This window comes from Sorex araneus, chromosome 3 (assembly GCF_027595985.1).
Source record: "Sorex araneus isolate mSorAra2 chromosome 3, mSorAra2.pri, whole genome shotgun sequence".
Taxonomy (NCBI): Eukaryota; Metazoa; Chordata; class Mammalia; order Eulipotyphla; family Soricidae; genus Sorex; species Sorex araneus.
The window spans coordinates 217,451,727-217,478,619 of NC_073304.1; the positions used below are offsets into that span (position 1 = coordinate 217,451,727).

The window sequence follows — 26,893 nt, forward strand, 5'->3', positions numbered from 1 at the left end:
GCCCCACCGGCGCGGGGCGGGGGAGGGAGGAGCCAGCGCGGCCGCCGCCTCTGCCGGAGGAGCCGCGGGGCCGCCACACTCGCCCCCCGCCCCCCCGCGCTCACTCGCACTCACACCCGGGCGCAGGCGGCGGGCGGCCCGGGCCCCAGCGGCCCCCGATGGACGGCGCCGGCACGGGGCGCTGAGACCCCCGCCTAGCTGCCCTGCCCGGCCCCGCGCGCCACGCCGAGGTAAGGGGGAGGGCGCGAGGGGGCATTAATATGCAAATGCACCGCGATTGATTATGCAAAGCCGCGGGGCTCGCGCTGGCCCGCGCCCAGGCGGGGCCGGGGGCGGCGGGGGCGCGGGGCGGCGGCGGCGGGCGCGGGGGGCCTCGGCCGCCGGCCGCGGCGCGCCCCGGCGCCCCTGTCACAACCCCCCGGGAGCTGGCCGCGGACGCCCCGGGGCGGGGGGGAGGTGTTGCCGGGAGGTCGGTGGGCCGCGGGCCGGGCGGCCGGAGATGGCGTCCGGGCCTCCCCCTCGAGGGCCCGCCCGGCCTCTGTCCGGCCCGTCTGCGGCGCCTTCCCCGGCCGCCGGGCCCCGCCGCCGGCCGCCCCAGCTTCCCCCGCCCGCCGCGCCGCGGTTTGTTTACGGTGCGCGGGAGGCCTGGCCCCCCCCAGCCCCCACCCCCGGCCTCGGAGGCCAAGGCCGAGTGGCCTCTGCAAAGCTGCCTGCAGCTGCGGAGGGCAGCAGGGGTGGGGTGGGGGGTGGGCTTGCACGGACCCCGGGCGAAGGAAGTGCCTCCCCCCCCAGCACTCACCCGCCTCCCCGACTGAGCATGGCTCTCCGGGTTGCAACACTGCTAATTGCAAAAACGCGGTTGGCGGGGTGTGGGGGTGGGGAGTGGGCACGGGGGCGAAGTGTGTTGCGGGGGTATCCCTAGGTGATTCGGGGAGCTGCAGGCTGGGGTGGCGGGGGGAGGGAGAAGGAAAAATGGACCCGTGTTGTGGAGCCCTGCTCCTCGTTTCCCTCCCCCCTTGCAACGTGTCTCTGGGGCCCTCCCCTGTCCAGCGTGAAACGGTAGGGTGAGGGTGCTGGGTAAGGGCCACGGAGACAGCCGCCCCGTGCAGGGCTGGAGGTGGGGGGTGGGGGGAAGAAAACCAGTGGGGTGAGACCTTCCCCCTCCGTTCTGGATCTTTCTCAAAGATGGGGGGAAGGATGAAAGGGCCGTTGTGGAGGGTGGGGGGGGGTTTGCAAATGTGACGCCGTTCAGATATGCCCACGCTGCCACATGCACACGCAGGACACACAGGCAGACTCAAGGGCAAGAGCTGCTGGACACACCCACATGGGGACAAGGCTGCGGCTGCATGGGGCACCCGGAGGGGCAGGACACACCCACGGAGCCCCGGCATGCACAGGACCCAGGTGTAGAGGCTGTGACACATGGGGGGGTGGGCAGGAGGTGTCGGTCACCCACACAGGCAGAGTTCCTTGCACGCCTATGTGCGTGCAGAGCAGCAGCAACGCACGCACGCACATTACAAAAGACCCTGTCACTCGCGGGCACACACATGCTCCCATGAGCCCCGGGCATCGGCGCTAGCCGTGACAGTCCCCACCACGCAGTCCCCGTGGGGGGGAGGGGGGACACGCTGCCCGTCAACATATGTCTGCCCGCGGTGGTAGCAACATGTCTTCCCCTGGCCTCTCCCAAGGAGCGCTGGGCTCTGTGGACACACAGCAGCACCCCTGTGCCCGGGAACCTCAACTTCAGGCATGGCGACTCTGTGTGCCTGCCCCTCCCCGGCCCCTGCACCCTCCCGTCCGTCCCCCTAGCTGGGGGAGCTGCTAGACCCAGGAGGGAGAAGCCCTCCCTGCCGCCCAGCCCTGCCACACGGGGGAACGTTCTGTAATAACATGTGGCTGCAAAGTGGGGCGGTGCGCTGCAGACACAGGTGCATGCGTGTGCGCACGCCCGGCCTGGCTCAGGTGGCGGCTGCGCTGTGCTGTCCACATCTTCCAGGTCCCTGCTGCCAGCGGGGGACCAGACACCCCGGGGAGGGGCGGGGGAGGTCACCCCTAGATGTACCCACATCCAGCATCCTCCCCACCCCCTGCCGCCAGCCAGCCTCCTTCTAGCTTTTTCCTCTGGACTAGGACCTTTTTTTTTTTTTTTAAATTGTTTGGAGGGACTGGGAAACTAGAGCAGAGAGAATAGGGGCAGGGGGGTTCCAGAGGGCCGAGTAAGGGGCCTGCGGCAGCCTCCAACAGCGTCCAGCAGCTGGGGCTGTCCTGGCTGCAGAGGGGAGGAGGGTCGGGGGAGAGCTGCCCCTGGGGAACCCAGATCTCCTGCTCCCCACCCTGCCCCCCAGAAGCAGGCATTGAGGAGCCGCTTCTGCCATGGGCATTGGTCTGAGTCTGTCCTGAGGCGCTGGGGCCCCTTCCTCGCCCCCCTCTCCCCCACTGTGAGCCCGCCCCCCCCACCACCACCTCTGCCCTCCTGTCTAAACTTGGAAGCCCTCCTAGGAGCCTATGCTGGTGAGTGTCTGGATGAGTGATGTGTATTTTTGACTTGGAATTTCTCTCCGACTTCGTCTCTGGGCCGCTGTCTTGCTGTGTCTGCCGCGGCCTCTCCCGTCCCCTGCCAGTCTGGAACTCTCTCTCACCCCGCGCTGCCCCTGGCCACCCCTGCTCTCTCGTCTGTTTCTCTTCCAGCCTCCTTTCTCCAAGCTGGGAACTGGCAGGGATGTTCTTCAGACTTTTCCAGTTGTTCCTACTCCAGCTCCGCCCCTTGGCCCGCCTGCCCCTGACTCCGGGGTCAGCGAGAGGTTGGGGTTGGGGGCGGGGAGAGGGAGGGGGGGCACTCAGGACATCCTGCATTTCCTCCTCCCTGGGGGCAGGGGCAGCAGGCCTGAAGGGAGGGGAGCTGCTGCCCATGCTGACCTCTTGGGCTGGCAGGCACTGCCCCCCTGGGGTTCAGCCTGCAGAGAGCTACCTCCCAGCCCAGCCTGGGGGGGGGCTCCCCACCACCCTCACTTGCTGGAGAATCAATGCGCCCCCCCAGGAGCTATCCCAGGGGTTGGCACCACCTGACCGAGCCGAGCCATCAGCCGCAGGACTCGCAGTGGCCTCCCTCCACCCCCCTGGCAGCTGAGACCCACCTCAGAGATGCCCAACAGCTGTGCCCCTCTTTGCCCAACCTCACCAGGCGTGCCGAGGGTACAGCTGCCCAGAGTATGTGCAGGGGGGGGGGGCCGAGTGAGCCCTTCCTCCGGGGAGTGCAGGCTCCAGCGTGGGGTGCGTGGCTGACGGTTCCCGGGGACCCTGGTAGGAGACCAGAGCCCAGGGTGGTCCTGCCATTTCTGGGTTCGCACCCCCCCAAGCACGACCTCTTGGGAGGGGGGCAGCACCAGCCGTGAGTGAGTTTGTCCTGAGAGAATCCCAGGGGCTGCTGCTGGAGGGGAAACTGAGGCTTGGCCACAGGGCACCCCAGGCTGTGTGAGACTCCCAGGTATGGGAGAGGGGCCTTCTCCGGAGCCCCCTTCTGAGCGGCCTGGAGGTGGCTTCCCCTGTTTAGCCCTCCCCGGCCCTGCCTGTGGGTTGGGAATGATGGTACCTGCCTCATGCAGACCTGTGTTGGCTCTGCTTTGGGGACCACACCTGCTGGTATTCGGGAGCTACTCCCTGCAGTGCTCAGGGGACCATACGGTGCCAGGGATCGAACCCATGAACACATACGTGGACAGAGCCCTTTGAGCTGTCTCTGACCCCCATTCAGCTTTTCGAGGATTAAAGAAGTTAGACTATGAAATGCTGCAAAGGAAGTGCATAAGCACAGTGTATGTGTGTGTGTGTGTGTGTGTGTGTGTGTCTGTGTGCATGCCTGTGTTCTGTTCAGTTTCTGTGTGTCTGTGTTTTTCTGTGTGTGTGTGTGTGTTTTTGTGTGTGCATATCTACGTGTGTTTCTCTGTGCATGTCTGGGTGTGTCTATGTGTGGCTGTTGCCTTAGGAGGCCTGTGGGTCCGGGGCCCCCTGGATTTTGCAGGGGGGGAGCTTGGTGGAGAATGCGTCTCCTAGATCACCCTGGGAATGGCACTGGGTGGGGTACAGTGAGCCCCTCACTCTGGTCTCCTCACTCTTCGCGTCCCCCTGCTGCGTTCTGGGTTTATTTGCTTGCTTGTTTTGTTTGGGGGCCACACCCAACAGTGCTCAGGGGGTGCCTGGCTCTGAGCTCGGGAGCTGCTCCTGGTGGTGCTCAGGGGGCTCTCTGGGTGGCCGGTGTCCAGCCAGTGTGGGCCATGTGCACAGCAAGTGCCCTCCCCTCTGTGCTATGGCTCCAGCCCCCTCAGAAGGATTTTTGGTTTTTTTAGGCCACACCCAGGGTTGCTCTGGGCTTACTCCTGGCTCTGTGCTCAGGCATAACCCCTGGTGGTTCTGGCTGGGGTAGGGGAATCCCTGTGGGGACCCCGGGGATCAAACCCAGGTCAGCCACGTGCAAGGCAAACACCCTCCCTGCCGTGCTTCTGCTCCAGCCCTTTCCTCGAGGACTTTTGCAACCTCGAGCCCCTCAGCCCGGCTCCCCTTGGCCCCACACCCGCTTCTCTGGAGGGGCCGGACATGTGGAGGCTGCCCTCCAGCCTCTTCACCGGAGGAACCTGGGACACCTCCCCGCCACCCAGCGTGAATGTTGGGGCGTCACTGCATCCCTGTGGGGGCCAGTCAGCACAGGGGGTGCAGCGGTGTGCCCGCAGGAGACTAGACCCCATGCCTCCACCCTTCCTTCCTGCAGAATTCAGCCCACCCCTCTCTCCTGGGGACCCAGCGTCCCAGCTGCCCCCTCCCCGCCCCCCCCCTCGACAGGCCTGTGTGGAGGGGCATCAGTGGAAGGATGGTGGTCCAGAGAAAGGCCCAGTGTGGACTTTGTGGTCACTAAAGATCTGGGCTCTGTCCGCAGATTCTTTCCTCTGTGAGTCCCATCTTTAGGCTCCTCTGGCCCCAAGATCCCTTTCACTCAGCACCTGCGCGTGCGCTTGAACACACACACACACACACACACACACACACACACATACATACATACACACATATACACACACACAGAGTACAATGAGGGGGTACCCTGTGGGCCTCTAGGGAGGGTGGGTCCCTGGATTTCCTGGATTGCTGGGGGACCCCCCTCCCAGGCACGGCAGGAGGGGAAGGTGCAGGCTCCCTGCTGAGGGCCTGGAGGCCGCTGTGAGGGAGGGAGGCTGAGTAAGCACACGGAGGTGGCACCTGTGTTCATCCATGCGGCATTCTGGCAGGAGCTTGGCGTGTGTCCCCCTCCTCTCGGGGGCCTGTCATGCTGCGGGGTGGAGGGGGGCGGGGGTCTCTGACTGCAGCATCTGGGACTGGTGTGTGGTGGCAGGGGTGAAGGGTACAGATGGTTTTCAGGCCTCCCCCCCACCCTGTGGTGCCCACAGGAGGCCCACCCTCTGTGTGTGGCCATTGTGTGTGGTGGTCCGGAGGGAGGAGGTGGTGGGATCTCTGGGTGGGCCTGGGAGGATGCTCCTGGAGCCTGGGGTTCAGCCCCCCCAGCAGGAAGCCCCCTCCCCCAGAACCAGCAGGTGTGTCCCAATCCCCCCCCCAATAAAGAGATGCAGTCTGGGTGGACAGGCGGCAAGATGGAGCACATGGTGGGGGGGCTAGAAAGGAAGCCTGTGCCCCCCACTCTCTCCTCTCCGTGGGCCCCTGTGTGGGCACAGCCACACGCCCCTGGCAGTGGCAGCGAGTGCCCACCTCCTCTCCTGCCTCTGCCCAGGAGAGACGGGCAGCTCTTGGCTCCCCGGCCTGCGTTTCATTTTCTCTTTCACCCAAGCCCGTGGGCAGGGGAGGGGCACCGGGACCCGCGGCTCCGGGCGTTTTCGTACACATCAGTGAGTGGGTGTGTTGTGCGCACGCCATGTGTGCGTGTTTGGTGCATGTGTGGGCTGGGGAGGGCTCTGAAGATCTGCTGGAATGGGCGAGCCCGTGGCTCTGCGCATGCGGGTGGGAGCGAGAGAGGGAGAGGGAGGGAGAGAGAGAGAGAGAGAGAGAGAGAGAGAGAGAGAGAGAGAGAGAGAGAGAGAGAGAGAGTGTGTGTGTGTGTGTGCGCGCGCGCGTTTCTGCACGTGTCCGTGTGTGTGCAGAGACTCAGCTGCATTTGCCTGGACGCGCAGGCGCAGGCAGGCAGGCCGGCAGCTCTCCAGCTCTCTCCCTCTCTCCCCCGCTCTCCCTCTCTCCCTCACTCTCTCCAGCTCTCCCTTGCTCTCTCCCACCCTCCTGTGCTCATGGTGCTCATGCTCTCTCTCTCTCTCCCTCTCTCTCTCCCTTTCTCCCTCTCCCTCGCTCCCTCTCCCTCTCTCTCTCCCTTTCTCTCCCTCTCTCTCCCTCTCCCTCGTTCCCTCTCCCTGTCTCCCTCTCCCTCTCTCCCCCTCCCTCCATCTCTCCCTCTCTCTCTCCCTCGCTCCCTCTCCCTCTCTCCCTCTCCCTCTCTCCCTCTCCTTCTCCCTCGCTCCCTCTCCCTCTCTCTCTTCCTCTCTCCCTCTCCCTCTCCCTCTCTCTTCATCTCTCCCTCTCTCTCTCTCTCTCTCCCTCTCCCTCTCCCTCTTCTCCATCTCTCCCTCTCTCTCTCTCCCTCCATCTCTGTCTCTGTCTCTCCCTCTCTCTCTCACTGGCTCGCTCCCTCATGGCTCAGGCTCGCTCTGCTCCCCCTTCTCTATTTCTCTCCCTCCTCTCCGTTCCCTTCCTCCCTCTCCACCCCTTTTTCTCTCTCCCTCTCTCCCCCTCTCCGCTTCTGCCAGTTCTGCCTGGGTGCAGGCTAGCTGGCTCCTGCCTCCCTGGGGTGCTGGGGAGAACAGCCCTGCCTTTCATTCTTCCCTCCGCCATGCTTCCCGGGGCCTGCACGCAGCTCGGCTCCACAGCAGCCGCTCCTCCTCGGAGGGGAGTGGAGTGGAGTGGAGACGAGAGAGGGGACCCCCCCTGCACCCACGATGCTGCTGTAGCAGGCACCCCGGCCCTGCGGCCTCCCCTCCCCTCCGTGCCTCCAGCGTTCAGCTGCCCGGGCTCCCAACTCCCAGCTCCGGTTTCCCTCTAGCTGCTGGGGGAGGGTGGGGAGCACGTGGCACGCGGGCTCAGGGGTGCTCCCAACTCGGCCTTCTTGGCGGCCCGGCTCTCCCCACCACCCTTCCCCAGGGGCACGAAGTTCTGGGCTCTTGCAGGGAAGGGGCCAGGCCGTGCACCCAGACATGTTCGGGGAGGAAGCGGGATGGAGGTAACCTCGAGGCAGGGCACCCACCCTTGTGGCCTGCCTGAGCCTGGGTGGGAGGAGGCAGAGGGGAGCAGCAGGTGGGTGAGGTGGGGGGGCAGGGCCTTTGAAGTGAGCACTGACTGGGCATGGGGCCCAAGCCAAGGCTGCTGTTTATGTCTTTCAGCCTCTGACCTGCAGGGGGTTTCCTGTTATATTCTTTGGGGGGAGAGGCGCCTTTGTTTAAGGAACTGTCTCCCCCCCATGTCCTCCCGCCCACCCCCATCTCCCATTCTCTACCCGCACAGCCAGGAGCTCACACTTCTCTCTGGGGGGGCTACCCACAGAAAGCGCCCCCTCCCCCAGCACCTCCCGCCTCCCTCTTTCCTGCTTGCCAAGCTGGTGCCTGCGCCACTCCTTACCCCTGTACCTGCCAGACAGCACCTTCCTTCCCGCCTCTCTCCCTTCTCCCTGGCTCTGGGCGTCGGAGCAGGGTGGGGCCCGCGCTGCGTCCATGCCTGCAGGAGGCCCAGTGTGTAAGGAGAGAGAGGTCCCAGCCTCAGGGGCTCCTCGGTGCCGGCAGGGTCTCTGTTGGCACAGGCGGCAGAGGTGCCCGCACACGACGCTCGTGTTTGCCTGGGCGTGCTGGTGTGTGTGCAAGCCTGTCTGTGTGTGTGCCCCTGTGGGTATTCTGTGTGCGTGCCTGTATGTGCGTGCAAGCCTGTCTGTGTCTGTGCGCACGTGTCCATGCAAATATGTGTCTGTGTCTGCATGTGTGTGCAGGCCCATGTGTGTGAGTGCCCGTGTGTGCGTGCGTGCCCATGAGTATGTGAATGTGTGAGTTTATTGTGAGCAGTGTGAATGCATGTGTGTGTGTTCCATGTGCATGTGTGTCCATGTATGTGTGTGTCTATATGCTCGTGTGTCTGCATGCATGTATGTGCACCTCATGTGTTTGTATGCATGTTCATATGTATGTGTAAGTGCACATGTGCCTGTGTCTTTGTGCCAGTATGTGTGCATTCTGTGGGTATTTGTATGCCTGCATGTATGTGCACATGTGTTTATCTGTGTGCATGCCCGTATGTGTTCACACCCATTTGTATGTGTGTGTGCATAACTCTGTGTGTGTGTGCACACCTACGTATGGTTTGGGTTCCAGTGGCCACCTAGACCCTTGCACCCCCTTTCTTGGCCCCTGGACATCCTGGTAATCGGGAGGTGCAGCAGGCAGGGGGAGGGGGAGAGGGAGGTGAGAACCTACCCACAGCACTATTAATAGCCCACATGCCAGGCCACCATGAACCAGCTGTCACCGTGGAAACCAGCTCTGCTCCCCCCACCCCCAGCCTCCATGGGGTGGGACTGAGGCGGGGCATGAGGCACCCCCCACCCATCTTTCTTTGTTACCTTTCTCTCTTTGTCTCCCCTCCCCTTCTCTGCACCTCACCCCTTCTCTGCCCCACCCCCTCCAAGTGCCTTTCTTCCTTCCCTCTCTGTCATTGTCATCTCTCTAACCCACCCCTGCCCATCTCTTTGTTCTGGTCCTCCTCTTCTTTCTTTCCCTCCTGCTCTCCTTCCTGGTAGCCCCCCTCAGGTTCTCCTGTCCTGGCTAGCAGGAAGGCCTGGGTGGGCTGTCCGTAGAACATTAAGGACCAAGTTTGGGAGCCCCCGGACAGGTGGGCCACAGCACGCTGGTACACCTAGAACTGGAGTGTGTGTGGAATTCTGGAGTAAGGTCCCTCTGTCTGCCCAGGGTGGGGTCTCAGGGGTGTCCCTGGGCTTCTGCAGACTGGAGTGGGCCGGCTGGCGTGGGAACCTGGCACGGTGCCCGCGGATGCCGCAGCAGGCCCCGTCTCTGTCCCCTCCCCCCACTTGCTAAAGCACACAAGCTTAATGAAATGCTTCCCCCTCCGTGGGCACCATGCCCACACTGCCACCCGCAGCTCTTAGCCCACATGGGTGGGTGGCCCGCCTGGGCAACAGGTGGGCCTGGACTGGGGGCAGGGCGGCGGCTGGGCCCTGTGTCTCCGCGTCCTCCCCCCACCTTTGGGGAGAGGCCACCTTCAGGCTAGGTGTCCCTGCCCAGGACTGGGCTGACCCTGATGGGCTCCCGCTAGCGACCACGGGCCTCCGCGGCAAAGGCCCGGCAGGGGGGACTGGGCTTCTCCAGGGGTTCTCGGCAGGTGCCCTGCGAGGACGCCCTCAGCGGTCAGCACTTCGCTCCTTGCTCCTCTGCCCACCAGCCAGGGCTCAGCCAGGCCCCGGGCCGGCCCGCCGAGCCGAGCGCAGAGGTGGGGCCGCCCCCCCTCCCTCAGGCACGTGCAGGCCCTTGGCAGTGCCCAGACACATTTGGAGCTAAGGTTGGGCTGGGGCGGGGGAAGGGAAAATAAACTTGGTGGCTGAGGTTGGCAGTGCCCCAGGTATGCCCTGTAGCAACTGGCAGTGCAGGGGGACGTGGGGGAGGGGTCCCCTGAGTCACGGCTGGCCCCTGCTGGTGGGGCTTCCCCAGCCTGGCCCCCAGCTGTTGACACCCATTCCCACACCCCCTGGCCCTCGGTGGTGCCTGCCCCTAGGGCTGGCCCGCACTCGGGTGCCCACTGCTGTGCCCGCCTCCTCCCCTCCCCGGGGGCGCTCGGGCCTCGGCTGGCGAGTGGATTTTTCCAGCTTCTGTAAACAAGTGGTGGCAGCCGGCCAGGTGGGCAGGAGACGGGCGGGGGCAGCACCGCAGCAGGGGTGCGCCAAGCCCCGACTCACAGCGCTGGGGGGGACAGGAACCATCCTGACCTGGAGACACAGAGAGAGGGGGAGACTGAGAGAGAGACAGAAAGAGCCAGCACGCGCCAGCCACCCGGTGACAGACGGCGGGGAGGAAGCCTCGAGGGGCAGAGGACTGTCCTGCTTGACTGCCCTGGCCCCTCTCTGGCCGAGAGCGCCCCCCGGTGCCCAGGCCTTGGGCATCCCCCCCCATCTCTGCCCCTCCGTGCAGGCTCCGCCATTATAAATTTATAACAGGAATTTCTCCACAAGCCAAGAAAAACTTGACCTACTTTCTTGACGGCTGCTTGGGCTGAAGACTCCCCATTCCCTCTCCCCAGTCTCCTGTCCAGCCCCTCGGGCCGCCTATCCTGCTGTAGGGGGGAGGGGACCAGAGGCAGAAGGGCCCCCTCCCCCCCAGCCCTGCAGCTGCCCCACGCTGGGGGCTCTCTGGCTGCAGAGGCCTGTCCCCCGCCCTGCCCTGCCCAAGTGGCCTGACTTATCTCTCCCTTCCCATCCTAGTTCCTATCAGTTCCTGGGGGTGGGGTGGGGGGCCCCTGGGCCCAGTTGCCCGACCGCCGCCACGTGGTGGGTGGTGGAGGTGGGGTGGGAGGTAGCACCCTTTGCCCCCTGTCCGTGCCCGTACCTGTCTGAGCGTGCATGCACAGCAGACTCCTGTCTGCCCCCGAGGTCAGGTGCTGCATGGAGGGAAAAGTGGGTTCAGCTCGGCCGTTGCCCTGGACTCGAGGGTAGAACCTGACTGACATCTGAACTTGTCTGTAAGGGTTTTTTGGGTTTTGTTTTGTTTTGTTTTTGGTAGAGGGGGTGGAGGGGCTGGGTCACAGCCTGTGATGCTCATGGGTTACTCCTGGCTCTGCACTCAGGAATTACCCTGGCAGTGCTCGGGGACCATATGGGATGCTGGGGATTGAACCTGGGGGTTGGCCGCGTGTAGGGTAAGTGCCGCCTGCCTGGCGCACTATGGCTTTGGCTTTGGGGGGGCCACACCCAGCAACACTCAGGGCTCTGCTAGGGGTTGCGCCTGGTGGGTGCTCGGGGGACCCCACGGGATTGGGGGTTGAAGGGGGAGCTCCTGTGTGCAGACCATACGCTCAGCGCCTTGAGCTGTCTCTCCACCCCAGCCCGCAGGGGTTGCAAGCCCACGCCACCTGCTTTCTGGCCCCTTAAAAAGAATTCGAGGCGCTGGCCAAACTTTCAGAGACTCGGTTTCCTCCTCCTTGACTTCGGATCTTACTGTGGGGGACACGTAGCTGTTCGGTGAACACGTGGTGTTTCCCGAGTCTGTCCCCTTGGCACGGTAGCAGCTGGGCGAGACCCAGGAGGGAGACCAGTGCTCAGACTGGGAAATACGGTTTGGAGCTTGGTTGGGAAGCACCAAGGGTGTCCTGGCAGGGCTGGGCTGGGGCTTGTAACTCGGCCAGCACCCCCCCCCGCCCCACTCTCAGTGTCCCTCCCACAGGCTCTCAGAAGGGCGTGCGTGATCCCCAGGTGCTGACTGGACACGGGCTTCCCTGGGTCCCCCCCTCGGCCTCCGCTGACACCCGTCTCGCCCCCTGTTGCTGACGGGAGTTTGGAAACCTTGGCCCCACGGCCAGTGTGCCAGAGCTTCGCTCAGGGCCAGGCACTTGATTGAAAGGGAGGCTTGAGACGCGCCGCATGGATGACCTCATTCTTTCCCTGCATCCTCTCGCCGTCTGCCATGGCTGCCGCGCTCCCCTCGTGGGCTGAGGGCTTCTCCCGTTCCCCTCCCTGTGCCCACTTGCATCCTGCCGCCATCTGGGCATGGACCCAGGAGCCCCCAAGGTTGCCAGCGGAACCATATCCCGCCCACAAGGCCTCCTGACCCCCCCTCCTCCCCTCTCTCCACAGGACCCTCTGGACAGGACCAGACTCCACGGCTCCCGCCCAGCCCAGGACCACCCCTCACCTCACCCGCCGCCCAGCCCTGCCACCTGCCACTCCCTCCCTGGCCCCTCTCACCGCCCAACCCCCCTTTGGGGCACAGGGTACGGTGTGACAGGCCAAGTGCTGAGGCGGGGGCCATGGGTGCTGTGCCCTAGGGCCTGGGTGGTTAGGGGTTGGGCAGTCTGGGTGTGCCGGGGGGGCCCTGTGTGCCCACCCGTCTCTTGGCGTGCTGGAGGGCATCGTGGATGGAATTGAAGTGAATGGAACAGAAGCCAAGCAAGGTGGAGTGTGGGTCAGACCCAGAGGAGAACAGGTAAGGGGGCTGCACCGCTGGGCGGGGGGGGCACTGACTGTGGCCCTTAAGCATCTCGGAGTCGCTCCGACCTTTGCCCAGGAGCTGAGGAAGTGAGGCCCCTGGATTGTGAGGAGGTCTCCTTGGAAAAGGGCTGAGAAATTACGAGCACTCAGCCCCCGCCTGCCTGTGCTGGGGAGCCCCCCCCCCCCCGCGCCTCCAAGGGCCCCCTGCTGCTGGGGGCTTGCTTGCGTGTGCCCACCGGTGTGTGTGTGGGGGGTGGGTGTGTGTGTGTGCATGACATGTGGACACAGACCCGGTGACCCGCACTCACAGCCCAGACTGCTGTTTGGAACCTACGGGGAGCCCCACAGGCTCTTCCTTGTTCATGGGCAGGGGCGGGCACTGCCCGGGTCCCCTCCCAGGAAGTGGAGGTGAGTGCCAATGCGGAAGGTCTGGCTCCCACGTGGAAGAGGCTGCCCGGGCACAGCACTCCGTCCGCTCACCTAGGAGCTGTCGGGGCGCCCTGGGCAAGCCCAGAGGGTCTCTGCCTCCTCGCCCCTCGGCTCCAAGTCACTCCGAGCTCTGTCCCAGTTGGCATGGTGCCTTGGGAGCTGGGTACAGCCTGTGCCTATGGCCAGGGAGAGGGGGGAGGGGGGCTCTGGGGAGCAGAGTGGCCGTTGCCTAGGAGACCAGATCCTGAGCCAGGAGGCCTGAGGCTTGGCCAGGCAAAGCCCTGGGGCCCAAGACTTGGTCCCTGAGCGGCGGAGGAAATTGATGGGGCCCACAGGTGGGCTAGGGTACCTGGGGGAGCCCCTCCCCTAAGGCTTACCCCAGGGGATAAGGGCGCTGCAAAACATCTGGCCTTTCACTGTGGACCTCTCGCTCACAACTCTCCACCTTCCTGCTCAGACTTATCTGGAGCTGGGAAGGTCGGCTTCTAACTGGAGGATGGGGCGTGGTGTGTATGTGGGGTCGGGAGCACCCCCAAGTCTGCAGCCCCACCCCCCCGCTTCTCCCCTCCCCCAGGCCCTCGCGCCACCTTGCGGCTGTCTCTGGTACTGCAGCCTAGGGGTGCGCCGCCGAAGCCGCCGTCTCCGCGGAAAGGCCCGGTGCTCTCCTGGCCTGGAATAAGAGGGAGGTCTGACCCTCCGACTTTTGTAGAAATCCGGGTAATCCCCAGGGGGCGTGGAGCACAGAGTTGTCTGTGGCTGTGACCCTGGCCAAGGTCACTGTGTCAGTGTGCTGGGAGCTGCCTCCCGTGCCAGGAGGAGGGGCCGTAACATGCCACGGGCCGGCGGGCGGCTGCTACAATCCGGGCATGCATGTAGGAGGCTTATGTAACCCGTGTGTGCCCAGGTTATGTAACACGTATGTGGAGAGGCTGGAGAGACACGCGTGCCGGCCCACAGGGAGGGGCTGGGGCCTCGGGGCTGCCGTGCTGAGCGGAGTTGGCAGTCCCCACCTTTCTTAGGAACGTGGACAACCGTATGCTTCCATCCTTCTGGCTCTTCTCCCTGGGGGCCTGCAGGTTGCCGGGGAGTCCCGGAGGTTGTTCCAAGGTGCTTGTTCCAAGGCTCGGGTACCACGTGGCCATATCCAGCGGTCGTAACCCACCTCTGGGAACGCCCTGCACGGTTGTGTAGGCTGCACAGTGGGCTCCAGCTGCCTGTTGCCCTGGCCGTGGTGGGCGCTGGAAGGGCGAGCTTCTTCCTGAGTGCTGGTGTTGCGATCTCCTGAGTTTGGTTTGGTTCTCGGCAGAGCCTGAAGACCCTGTCTGTGTCCTGACTTAGTGACTTGGTAGCTCTCTGGGCATTCGAGGTGCTGACAGGCTACGGGCTGTGTGTGCGTGTGCGTGTGCATGTGTGCAGGCTGGGGCCCCGGCCCAGCCCTTTATCTCTGTCCCCTCCAGTTCCCTGATAGCTGGATCCTTGGGGTTTTGTCAGCTGACCTGGGATTGGGAGGTGGAGTGGGGACACGGGACAGAGGGAGTCAGCTGTCGGGGGGTGATGCTCGCCCGCTGGAGGAGGGGGATGCCCAGGGATCACAGCGTGGTGACCCTGCCTGCTCTACCCCCTTCCAGTGCCAGGTCACCAGATGGAAAACGGAAAAGAAAGAACGGCCAATGTTCCCTGAAAACCAGCATGTCAGGTGAGCCTGGAAGGGCCCCGTCCCCCCAAGCAGGCCAGGCGTGTGCCCCCCGCAGAACCTCCCGGCCGGCTTGGGCTGGACTTGTCTGCAGGCGAGAGGGGTCCTGCGGGCATGAGGACCCCTTTCCTAGCCCCCGGAGGGCTGTTCTGTGAGGTGAGCTGCTGACGTTGGCTTCTGCTTCTCCCGCCTCCCCTGACTGCTGGCTGCAGGAAGAGAAAAGTCCGAAGAACGGGGGTCCTCGGTGTTCCTCGGAAAGGGGCTGCACAAGGGGGGCTCTGTGCCATCTCCAGGGCTTCCCCCACCCCGCCCCCCGGGAACCAGGAAGGCAAAGCTGGGGGTGGGAAGAGAGCAGGAGCCAGCGGGAGGCCCCCGCCATGCCGCGTCCCTGCTCCCTTCCTCCCCAGGGTATATCCCTAGTTACCTGGACAAAGACGAGCAGTGTGTCGTATGTGGGGACAAGGCGACCGGTTATCACTACCGCTGCATCACCTGTGAGGGCTGCAAGGTATGGACCAGCCACTTCCGGCCCCTGCCTGTCACCTGTGTGCCCCCTGACCCCCCCCCACCCCATCTCACTCCTCCATCGCCCGGGGGCCCCACACCATCCTGCCCGAGGATCAAATTCTCCTCTCATCACTCACCTGTCCCTTCCTCCCTTCCCTCCTCACTTCTGCTGGACCCTCCTGAGCCTCAGTTTCCCCATCTGTCCCCTGAGGAGTGTCACAGCAGCCACTCACGGCACTGCTGGGAGCATTCAATGAGTTCATTCACATGAGGAAGCGGGGTGAACGCGTGCCAGGCACGGGAGAAGGCCGCCGTCTGCCGTCTTCCGCGCCTGTCGCTTGTGGATTAAACAGGAGGGGTGTCTCCTGGGCGCTGGCGGCAGGAGAAGAGACGAATGGGGCATCCTGGCCATGGTGCACGGACGGTCTCCTCAGCAGCCAAAGGCCTAGTCCCTGGCCCACTCCATTCCCACTCGCCCGAACCTTGGGGTGGAGCCTCTGCCTCCACATGCTTCCGAAGGCCGCATGGAAAGGACGAGAAATGAGTTTGGGGAAGGGGGAGAAGGTGGGGTGCAGAGGGGCTGGTGGCCAAGTCTCCCTAGCAGAGGGCTCAGAGATTTCACTCTAGTCATTCCTTCCTGCCTGGGTTCCAAAGCCTTATCACTGCATGAAAGTGTCAGACTTCCCAAGAAACAGAAATTATTATAAAATATGCCGGACTGAGAGTGGAGCGACAGCAGGGAGGGCTCTTGCCTTGTGTGTGACTGACCTGAGTTGGATACCCCAAGCCTCACAAGAGGTGATGCCTAAGCACAAAGCCAGGAGTAAGTCCTAAGCACTACTGGCTGTGACCCAACATTCCCCCTGTGCCCCCCCCAAAAAAAAGCCAGGCTGGATATATATGGAGATGTAGTTCATTAATGGGGCATTTGCTTTGCATGTATGAGGTCTTAGGTTCGATTCCTAGGTCCACTGATAAAAATAAATAAAGGGATCAGAGAGATAGTACAGGGAGTAAGATGCTAGCCTTGCACACAGCCAACCCGGTTCTATCCCAGCACCCCATGTTGTCCCCCAAACACATCGAGGAGTGATTCTAGATACAGAGCCAGGAGAAAGCCCCAGGCACCACTGGGTGTGACCCAAAACCAGAAACCTCCTCTAGAAGTAAATAAATGAATGAATACCAGGCTAAATTAAAATATATTCAGGATGGTAGAGGACTGGGGTAGTAGGGCACCCGCCTGGCCAGGTGGAGCCCTGAGTCCCATCCCTGGCACTGCATGTTCCCCTGGGCACTGCCGAGTGGGCTAAAGTGACCCTGATATTAAAAAATCCAACAACAGGGGCTGGAGAGATAGCACAGCGGGTAGGGCATTTGCCTTGCACGCGGCCGACCCGGGTTCAAATCCCAGCATCCCATATGGTCCCCTGAGCACGGCCAGGGGTAATTCCTGAGTGGAGAGCCAGGAGTAACCCCTGTGCATCGCCAGGTGTGACCCAAAAAAGCAAAAAAAAAAAAATCCAACAACAGGGCTGGAGCGATAGTACAGGGGGTAGGACTTTTGCCTTGCACGCGGCCGACCCAGGTTCGATTCCCAGTGTCCCATATAGTCCCCAAGCACCGCCAGGAGTAACTCCTGTGCATCACCAGGTGTGACCCAAAGAGAAAAAAAAAAACAACAACAAGACTTCAGGGACCCGTGCCCCTCCCCCCATCAGCCCAATCAAGGCTATTAGGGGTGTTGGGTCAAAACCCAAAACACTCTTCCTGGAGGTGATATAAGCAGGGGCACCTCAAAAAGAGATGCCTCCTCTAGGGCCCATCCTCGGGAATCTGATGACTAGGTCTGTCATGAGGTCCTGGGGCTGGCAGGGGGCTCAGAGGTGAGCACTTACCTTGTGTCCCTGTGAGGCCCTGGGTTCGAGTCTAGAATTGCAAAAAGATGTACTAAGAGTGAGGGGATTGGAGAGTTGCACAGTAGGGGTAAGACACTCGCCTTGCACACAGCCAGACTTAGGTTTGGTCCTCAGCACCCCATATGGTCCCCCCCAAGCCCTGACAGGAGTGACCCCTGAGCACTGAGCCAGGGCCACACCTGGCCTTGCCAGGGTTCCTCCTGGCTCTGTGCTCCTGGCAGCGCCGAGGAAACATACGTGGGGGCCGGGTCTGCTGCGCCTTCAACCCTGCTCTCTCTCGGACCCTGGCACCTGTTTGAGTAGCTCCCTGCGTAGTAGCACCCCAGTCCTGAGAGCTGCAGCCCTGCTGCCCCATCCCGCGTATCCGTCCTGGCTCTGCCCTGTGTAGGCAGATGACTTGGGCTGTCTGCCCCAGCTCCAGATTCCCAGGGGTCTACCACGCGGGGGAGGCTGCCTCCTCCTGGGCCCCGTGTGAGACGGGAGGATGCTGAGGGAAAAGACTCCCCAGTGCCCGCACACAGCAAGGCCCCCTGAGATGGGCGTTCTGGGCTGGGACCCGAGGTACCCTAGTGCCCTGCCACTGGGCTGCACCCCCGGCCCCAAGACACAGCTTTACTCTCGAGGCCTTTCCCTGAAGCAGAGGCAAGGTGCTATACATACAATGGAAAATTTTCTTTCAAAACTATTAGAGTTCAGGGGCCGGAGCGACAGCACAGTGGGTAGGGCTTTTGCCTTGCACACGGCCAACCCGGGTTCGATCCCCAGCATCCCATATGGTCCCCCGAGCACCGCCAGGAGTAATTCTCTGAGTGCATGAGCCAGGAGTAACCCCTGTGCATCGCCGGGTGTGACCCAAAAAGTAAAAACAAAAAACAAAAAAACTATTAGAGTTCATTCCAGTGCCTTTTCTTAACTTTTGGTTTGTCCTGGGGCCACACCCAGTGGTGCTCAGGGACCACGCAGGACTGCCATAGTTTGTACCCCGGCCTTCCACCTGCAATGCATGTGCTCCAGCCCTCCTCTTTAATTGGGGGGCCACCCCCAGCGGTGCTCAGGAGTTACTCCTGCCTTCTACACTCAGATATCATTCCTGGTGGTGCATGGGGAGCTATATAGGGTGTCAGGGATTGAAACTGGGCCAACTGTGTGCAAGGCAAGTGCCCTTCCCACTGTACTATCTCTGACCCCAAACTCCAGCTTTTTTTTTTTTTCTTTTTGGGTCACACCCAGCGATGCTCAGGGGTTACTCCTGGCTTTGCACTCAGGAATTACTCCTGGCGGTGCTTGGGGGACCATATGGGATGCCGGGGATCGAACCCGGGTCGGCCGCGTGCAAGGCAAACGCCCTACCCGCTGTGCTATCGCTCCGGCCCCTTTTTTTTTTTTTTTTTTTTTGGCCTTCCATACCCACGATGCTCAGGGGTTACTCCTGGCTCTGCACTCAGAAATTACTCCTGGTGGTGCTTAGGGGACCATATGGGATGCCGGGAATTGAACCTGGGTTAGGTGCATGCAAGGCAAATGTCCTACCCACTGTACTATTCCTCTGACCCAATTTTTTTTTCTTTTTTGGGTCACACCCGGTGATGCTTAGGGTTACTTCTGGTTCATGCACTCAGGAATTACTCCTGGTGATGCTCAGGGGACCATATGGGATGCTGGGAATCAAACCTGGGTCGGCCGCGTGCAAGGCAAACACCCTACCCGCTGTGCTATCGCTCCAGCCCCTGCTCCCGTCTTTTGAGCTGTCTCCCCAACCCTTTTTTTGTTTTGTTTTGTTTTTTGGGTCACACCCAGCAATGCACAGGGGTTACTCTTGGCTTTGCACTCAGGAATTTCTCCTGGCAGTGCTCAGGGGACCATACGGGATGATGGTAATTGAACCCGGGTCAACCACATGCAAGGCAAATGTTAGTACAGCAGGTAGTGTGCAAGGCTACCTGCTGTACTATTTTACAGCCACGCCCCAACCAGTTTTCTTTGCGTTGGGACACCACCTCCCATTTTATAACTCCACCTGCCAGGCCACGGGCAGCCTAGTGGTGTGGTTTGGGGTGGGGTGGTCTCAAGGCTTCTGTTTCTCCAGGCCTCCTTGTACCTCAGATGTCCTAGTCCCACACCCGCCATGCCATCCTCATCCTTACCCCCATTGCTCCCGCTCCCCACCTCCCCACCCCTCAGCAGCCTGGGGGCCTGAAGACACCTGTCTGTCCGAGGCCCTTGGCCCTGGGCTTCCCTCGCCCGGCAGCCGCGGCGGCGTCAGGGGCTGCCTCGTCTCCCCACTCCCAGGGTTTCTTCCGCCGCACAATCCAGAAGAACCTCCATCCTACCTACTCGTGCAAGTATGACAGTTGCTGTGTCATCGACAAGATCACCCGGAACCAGTGCCAGCTCTGCCGCTTCAAGAAGTGCATCGCTGTGGGCATGGCCATGGACTGTAAGGGCCGGGCCCTGGGCACCCCCAGACAGCGGGACAGGCCAGAGCTGGGGCCCTCAGAGAGGGGCTTTTTGGGAAATAGAGACCTGGAGCCCCCTCCCCCTCCCCAGAATATACCCCTGCTTCGGCTTGGCTCAGTGTTACAGGAAGGACTCAGTCCCTCTCCAGCCCGGAGCTTGCCACTGCTGAGAATCAACCCAGAGGGGAGTCGAGGTGGGGGTGGGAGTCCCAGCCCCCCAGCCCTGTGATTCTCTGGGCTGTCCCCAGGCCCCCCGGGTCTCCGTCTCCGCACCCCCGGGGAGGAGGAGTTCCTGAGAAGCCGTGGGGTGCCCGCACAGCGCCTCCTGCCTCTTTGCCCAGTGGTTCTAGACGACTCGAAGCGGGTGGCCAAGCGGCGGCTGATCGAGCAGAACCGGGAGCGGCGCCGCAAGGAGGAGATGTTCCGCTCCCTGCAGCAGCGCCCCGAGCCCACGCCCGAGGAGTGGGACCTGATCCACGTGGCCACCGAGGCCCACCGCAGCACAAATGCCCAGGGCAGCCACTGGAAGCAGAGGCGCAAGTTCCTGGTAAGGAGAGCGGGCAGCCTCTCGCCAGGCTTGGCCACGGCCCGCGGCAGCTCGCCTCCTCCGGGGAGCTGGGGGGGCTTCCTGGAGCCCACCCCTTGGCAGTCCTGGTTCAGGCGCCTGTTGCTGTCTGTGGTCTGGTCCTGCCCCTTCCGTCTGATGACCGTCTCACCCTGCTCCTTGAATTCTCTCTGGGCAGAGGAGACCACGCCTCTTTTTCGTGGATGGGATGGGAGCAGGGGTGCAGGGGTGAAGTGCACGGTCACTGAGCGGCATTGGGAGCACTTACCAGGTGCTCGTGTCCTGCCCTGGCAGGACTGAGTGCCCAGGGGATGGCGAGCTTGCAGGGAGATGAGAGAGTCCAGCTGAATGTGTAGGGCAGGCAGGAAGTTGGCATCTGGGTCCTGGTAGGGCATGCTGGGTATGACCCAAAAAGAAAAAAAAAATCATCTAAGTTCAATCTGATCGTCACCTTTTTTTTTTTCTTTTTTGGATCATGCCCAGCGATGCTCAGGAGTTACTTCCTGACTCTGCACTCAGGAATTACCCCTGGTACTACTTAGGGGACCATATGGGATGCCAGGGATTGAACTCAGGTCAGCCACGTGCAAGACAAATACCATACCCACTGTACTCACTCAGGAATTACCCCTGGCGGTGCTCAGGGGACCATATGAGATGCTGGGAATTGAACCCGGGCCAGCCGCATGCAAGGCAAACATCCTACCTGCTGTGCTATTGCTCCAGCCCTATTTTTAATTCTTTTGGGTCACACCCGGCAATGCTTAGGAGTTACTCTTGGCTCTGCACTCAAGAATTACTCCTGGCGGTGCTCGGGGGACCATATTGTATGCCCAGGGTCAAACCCGGGTCAGCCTCATACAAGGCAAACAGCCTACCCACTGTGCTATTTCTCTCGCCCCTGTTTGGGGCTTTTATTTGTTTGTTTTGCTTTTTGGGTCACACCCGGCGATGCACAGGGGTTACTCCAGGCTCTGCACTCAGGAATCACTCCTGGCGGTGCTCAGGGGACCATTTGGGATGCTGGGAATTGAACCCGGGTTGGCCGTGTGCAAGGCAAACGCCCTACCCGATGTGCTATCGCTCCAGCCCCCCTATTTGGTTTTGATTTGGGACCTGTACCAAACAGGGCTCAGAGATGACTCCTGGCTCTGTGCTCAGGGATCATTCCCGAACTGGTCTGGGACCATACAGGATCCTAGGCTTGAATCTGAGTTCAGCCATCCCATACCAGCTGTTCTCTCTCCAGCCCTGCAGCTTCTATTATTATTCCATTAGTTCTACTACGGCATGATTATTGTTATTATTAGCCAGCTGACTGCTCTGGCCCTACTCCGTTCTCTGCCCCAAGGTGAAAGAGAAGCCTTAGGCGGGGACCCAGCCAGTGGAGCGGCCCCCTTCCCCGAGCTGCCTTGGAGCTCCCCCTGGTGGGCAGGGAGCCTCAGCCAGGAGCTGGAAGGGGTCTGTGACCCCAGCTGACCCCAGTCTCTCCCTCCAGCCCGATGACATTGGCCAGTCACCCATCGTCTCCATGCCGGACGGAGACAAGGTGGACCTCGAGGCCTTCAGCGAGTTCACCAAGATCATCACCCCGGCCATCACCCGCGTGGTGGACTTTGCCAAAAAACTGCCCATGTTCTCCGAGGTGAGTAGTACATAGGGCGGGGGAGTATGTGGGGGGGTGGGGATCGCAACATGGTGCCCCACCAGAGGAAAACGGGGGCTGCTCCCCGCATCCCCCCGCTCCCGGGACCAGCAGCTGCTACATGTGAGGGGTCTCCGAACAAGGAGAAATTCTAGAGGTCGACCTACCCAGCACACAGCTACGCTCACACACAGGCCCGGGGCTAAATGACGCCCCAGCCCCCCAGCCCTACACGGACCCTCCCTGCCCCCCTTTCTCTCCCTGGGCGGCCATGCCTTAAAGGGCCCCACTCCCTGGGGGGACGCTGATGCTGGCCCAGGGTAGCCAGTTAATCCTGGAGCACTGTGGCCGGCCATGGCGGTCGTGAGGGACCCAACTCCCGAGCCTGGGTGTCAGGAGCGTGCGAGCAAGCCGGCCAGCGCGGGGGCCGGCGGGACCCCCAGAGGGGCTCCCTTGGAGACAGAGGGGGTGACGCGCCCCCGTGCTCCTGCCCTCTGCTGCAGCTGCCTTGCGAAGACCAGATCATCCTCCTGAAGGGGTGCTGCATGGAGATCATGTCGCTGCGGGCGGCCGTCCGCTATGACCCCGAGAGCGACACCCTGACGCTCAGCGGGGAGATGGCCGTCAAGCGGGAGCAGCTCAAGAACGGCGGCCTGGGCGTGGTCTCCGACGCCATCTTCGAACTGGGCAAGTCACTCTCTGCCTTTAACCTGGACGACACGGAAGTGGCTCTGCTGCAGGCTGTGCTGCTAATGTCAACAGGTACCGGCCCGGGGGCGGGGTGGGGTGGGGCGCGGGGTGGGTGCGGGGTGCTGGCAGGGCCCGGGAGCTTTCGGCACCCCAGAGCGGGCTGGGCTCCGGGACTGTCCCTCTCCTACAGGCTCCTTCTGCCCGCTGCCCCCTCATCCTCCGTGCCCTCTCCACCCCTGCCCCTCCACCTCTGCCACCCTTCGCCCCTGTGTTCCAGGCTCCGGGCCCCTGTCTTGCTGTCCCAGCCCCTCTGGTCTTTCTGCTCAGGGCTTACTCCTGGCTCTGTGCTCAGGGGCTGTTCCTGGCTGTACTTCAGGTTTTGGTTTTTTTTTTTGGGGGGGTCACACCCGACCCTGCTCAGGGGTCATTCCTGGCTCATGCACTCAGGAATTACTCCTGGCGGTGCTCAGGGGACCATATGGGATGCTGGGATTCGAACCCGGGTCGGCCGTGTGCAAGGCAAACGCCCTACTCGCTGTGCTATCACTCCAGCCCCTGTACTTCAGGTTTTGGTACAGCTCGGGGCGGGGGCATATGAAGCGCCTTCCCCCTGGTATGTCCTCTCTAAGCCTCTCATCTTAAATTCCTCTTCCCCCTTTTTCACGGAGGAGGGTATTCGGGGCCATATTCCGCTGTGCTCGGAGCTTCCTCCTGGCTCTGCGCTCAGGGCACTCCTTGGGGGGCTCAGGGGCCCAGATGTCGTGCCAGGGATCGAACCCAGAGCCAGCTGCCTCTACGGCAGGCACCCTACTCTCCCTCCTGTCTCTCAAGGCCCCCCCGGACTTGATCTTGGCCTCGTTTTCCCCCTTGCCCCATCTGCTATCACCCACATTGCCTTGTCATCGTCCCCCTGACTTGGTCCCCTCCACGTTTGATTCCCCATCCCTCCGGTCCCCACTCGCTTCCCCCCCCCCCCCCGTCCCCGACTCTCTCCTCCTGCTGTGCCCCCTCCTCGCCCCCTCTCTGCCCCGGCATCCACCTCTGCCACCCCAGGCTTCCTCTTCTTCCCGGGTCCACCTCGCCGACCCCACCAGCCCGCGCCCGTGCCGCTGCGTTCTCTGCCTTCTCTGCCTGCCGGCGCCCGCCCACCCGCTCACCCTCGCCTCCCCTGTCCCCCCCGCCCCACCCCCGCAGACCGCTCGGGCCTGCTGTGCGTGGACAAGATCGAGAAGAGTCAGGAGGCATACCTGCTGGCGTTCGAGCACTACGTCAACCACCGCAAACACAACATTCCGCACTTCTGGCCCAAGCTGCTGATGAAGGTGACTGACCTCCGCATGATCGGGGCCTGCCACGCCAGCCGCTTCCTCCACATGAAAGTCGAGTGCCCCACCGAACTCTTCCCCCCACTCTTCCTCGAGGTCTTTGAGGATCAGGAAGTCTAAAGCCTCAGACGGCCAGAGGGTGTGCGGAGCTGGTGGGGAGGAGCCTGGAGAGAAGGGGCAGAGCTGGGGGCTGAGGGAGACCCCCCCCACACCTCTTCTCTCCTTCCTCTCGCCCTCGGATAGATTCAGCTCCCACACACACCCGCACTGCCCCCCGTCCCTCTCAGAGCCTGCAGCCCCGGGACAGGGCAAACCAATGAACTTCCTATGAAAAGGACAGTGTGGGAGGCGGGCGGGGGGAGCCGTGTCCTGCAGTGTCCAGGATCCCGGCCTCCAAGAAGGTAGGGGAGGGGAGGGAGAACGCACAGGGCACGAGCCATCCGGACCGTAGAGGGTCCGAGGAACCGTGGGGTGGGGGACGATGCCCTCTACTCACCCCTGCGCCCCCCCCCCGAGAGAGCCCTCCCCCCCCGCCCGTGGCCGAGGTGCCCCTCCAGGCTGAGGGCTGCTCTGCCTCCCACATGCCTGGGTGCCGAGGAAGGCTTGGCCTGGCTCCTCCACCGGAGGCTAAACACGATAGTCATTCTAACTGCACTTTGGAAACCAGGCACGGGGAGAAGAGACATGAAGAAGAAGAAGAAAAAAAAAAAACCTAGACAGAGAGAAAAAGAAAAAAAAAAGAGAGAGAGAGAGCGAGAGAGAGAGAGAGAGAGAGCGAGAAAGCGTGCGCTTGATAGATGATATTAAGTTATTAACTGAGGCTGGCCAGAGGGGAGGACCCCCCCCAACCACCCCCAAGCACTTTGAGAGCTGCCCCTCCTCCCCCCAAGTCAGAGAGAACTGTCCCCCTGCCCCCAAACCAGGGCCTCCCTCGAGGGTAGGGCTGCCGATCAGAGCTGTGAGTCCACACACAGGGTCCTGGCCACCCCCTTGCCTTGCCCCTGCCCTCGGTGCCCCTTTGGCACGCTCGCCCCAGGACCCCCTCTGCTCTCTGCCACTCGTGCCCGCTGAGTTCCATCTACCTCTCACGCTGGACGCCAGCTGGCCCCTCACCAGCCTGCCCTGCTGCCCACACAGCGACCCTTTCAAGTGCCCAGCCCCAGGGGCCTCCCCGTCCGCCCCCCACTTCTCCACCTGGACCCCCGCACGGGAGCCCATGGCCCCCGCTCTGCCTCCTCCTCATGTCCTGCAGTATTAGCTCCAGTCCAGATGCTGCACCGGGAGGGGGTGCGCTGCGCCCCCACCCCACGCAGACCCTGTCTCCCATCTGGCTTCTGGGCGCTCTCCCCCCCCCCCTTGCCCTCCACCCCCCCACACCCAATGCAGGTGGGGCAGGCAGGCACTGGACTGGGGGGCGCTTAGATAAATGGCACTTAGTTGGGGCCCCAGGAGAGGGGCTGGTTGGTGCTCCCCCTTCTCCCCCGGAAGCTCTTTAGGCCAGCTGCCCCTCCGCCCCTGGGGACTAACCCTCTTTTCTCTAATTCAGGGACTTTGGCTTGAGCCCCTCCCCCCACCCTGGTGGGGAGCGCTCTGTTGGTCTGCACTGGGGGAGCCACCCCCCCCACCCCGCCACTCCTCCCGCCATGGGCCCCAGCCCCCCTCTAGAGGAGGGGTGGAGAGGGTGGGGAGGGGAAAGGGCGGGCGGGACAGAGCAGACCAGAGGGCCCTGGGCTCAGGGCTGCGTGACGGCAGGGATGGAAGGGTGGACGTAGATGCCCCCCGGAAGCCATGGGCAGTGGGGCAGGGTTGGGGGGAGGGTGCCAGGGCTTCCTGCGCTTTGCACTATTGGGGCAAAAATGTCTTAAGCGGTGGGGAACCTGCCACTCCATCCTGACCCTCAGCCTGCCACAGCCCCCTCCACATACACACACACACACACACACACGCACACGCACATACATGCACACACGCGCGCGCACACACACACACACACATGCACGCACAGACGCACACCTGTGTGCTGGCAGGCCATGCTGTGCTGCCTCTGGCTCCGCCCGTCCCCTCTGTCCAGGGTGGAGGGGAGGCTGCGGGCAGCCACTGTCACCTGTGCGTGTGCCTGCCCCGCCCCCATGGACCCTGGGCCGCCATGCTGTCTTTGTCTGTCTCTCTCCTCTCTCTCCTGGGGTTCTGATTCCTGTATTACTCGGGTCCCAGGCGTGATCCCTTCTGTCCCTTCTGCCACCCCCAGAGGCCCAGTGGGTTCCTGACCCGTCCGCCCCCACCCACGTCCCTCCGTCCCTTTTCCCCCCCCATCGCCATTCTCAGCCATGGCCTCTCCCAGGCCCTGGGGAGCCCCCCCACCCCGTCCTCGGAGCTGTGACCCCCCCGTGCCGCCCCCTCCCTCCCGGTGCCGTGGGGGGGTGCTTTCCTCTGCGTGAATGTGTGCGTGAGTGCGCGTGGCGGGCGGGTGGGGGGGAGCCGGGCACTCAGGGGTGCCGTGCGCCTGCTCTCAAGGCAGCTGTCCCAGTCCCTGCTTCGGAAGTGGGGGACAGGGCCCCCTCCCCGGGGGGCCATTGGTGCTAATGAGGGGGACGGCCTTGACGCAGGTGCTCAGCACGCCTCCCCCGGTATTGGCCCGGGCACTAGGGCAGGCAGGGTGGGGCAGATGGTGCAGTATTGGTGGGGGGAGACCCTGCTGGGAGTAGGATGAGGGGGCCAGGCCAGGACAAGGGGGTGCCAGAGCCATGACCACTAGCCCGCCCCCACCATCGGCCTCTCCATCTCAGTATTCCCCTCCCATCACTCATAACACACATACCTCATCCAGCCACCTCCCTGCTCAGACCTGGGGAGGCGGGGGGAGCCCCGAACCCTTCCCCTGGGGGCGGGCCTGCAGGGCTGGGAGAGGGCAGGGCGATGACAGACACGGCCGTGGGGGGGACTGTCATTCCCGACCCCCCTGGGGGAGGGGGACTCTTCCCTGGAGGCCCTACTGAATGTATGAGAAGCTGGTGCTGGGGGGGCGGGGAGGGGGGGTTGCGGCCAGAAACAGGGAAGGAAGTAGGTCCCTTCCCCGGGGTGGGGTGGGACTGGTAGGGGTGACTGGGGGGGGCTTGTACTCCTGCCCCACGTTGACAATCAGTATGTCTGTTATGTGCGATTTTTCACCCCGTTGTGTTTTGGGTCAGGATTTTAAAGAAAGATATTTTTATGGTAATTGTTGCTCGTCTATTTTACTATATATTTATGTAATAAATATATGATGAAAATAACCCCCTTGGGCACCCCCCTTAGACTCGTGTGCTGTTTCCCTATATCCTCCCATCTGCTGGCAGAGACCCCCCATCCCACACACTGACCAGATGGAGAGGTGCCCCCACCCCCAGCCTTGGCAATATTACCAGCCCCCCCCACGCC

General features: G+C 62.7%; 1 protein-coding gene across 1 annotated transcript; it reads left to right on the top strand.

Annotated features, from left to right (window-relative positions):
• On the top strand, positions 1 to 26,749 carry THRA (thyroid hormone receptor alpha). The gene is made up of 9 exons (XM_055131917.1): positions 1 to 230; positions 11,894 to 12,242; positions 14,305 to 14,372; positions 14,777 to 14,877; positions 19,085 to 19,232; positions 19,593 to 19,798; positions 21,315 to 21,461; positions 21,965 to 22,223; positions 23,346 to 26,749. The coding sequence occupies exons 2-9, from the start codon at positions 12,190 to 12,192 to the stop codon at positions 23,594 to 23,596; spliced, it is 1,233 nt and encodes a 410-aa protein (XP_054987892.1). The 5' UTR covers positions 1 to 230; positions 11,894 to 12,189; the 3' UTR covers positions 23,597 to 26,749.
• Positions 26,750 to 26,893: the final 144 nt, after the last annotated feature.

Excerpts from the sequence above, each read along its gene's own strand:
- THRA (XM_055131917.1), top strand. The coding sequence starts at position 12,190 with ATGGAACAGAAGCCAAGCAAGGTGGAGTGTGGGTCAGACCCAGAGGAG. Across the intron at positions 19,799-21,314 it reads AGCAGAGGCGCAAGTTCCTG|CCCGATGACATTGGCCAGTC; the intron begins GTAAGGAGAGCG and ends CTCTCCCTCCAG. Across the intron at positions 21,462-21,964 it reads AACTGCCCATGTTCTCCGAG|CTGCCTTGCGAAGACCAGAT; the intron begins GTGAGTAGTACA and ends CCTCTGCTGCAG.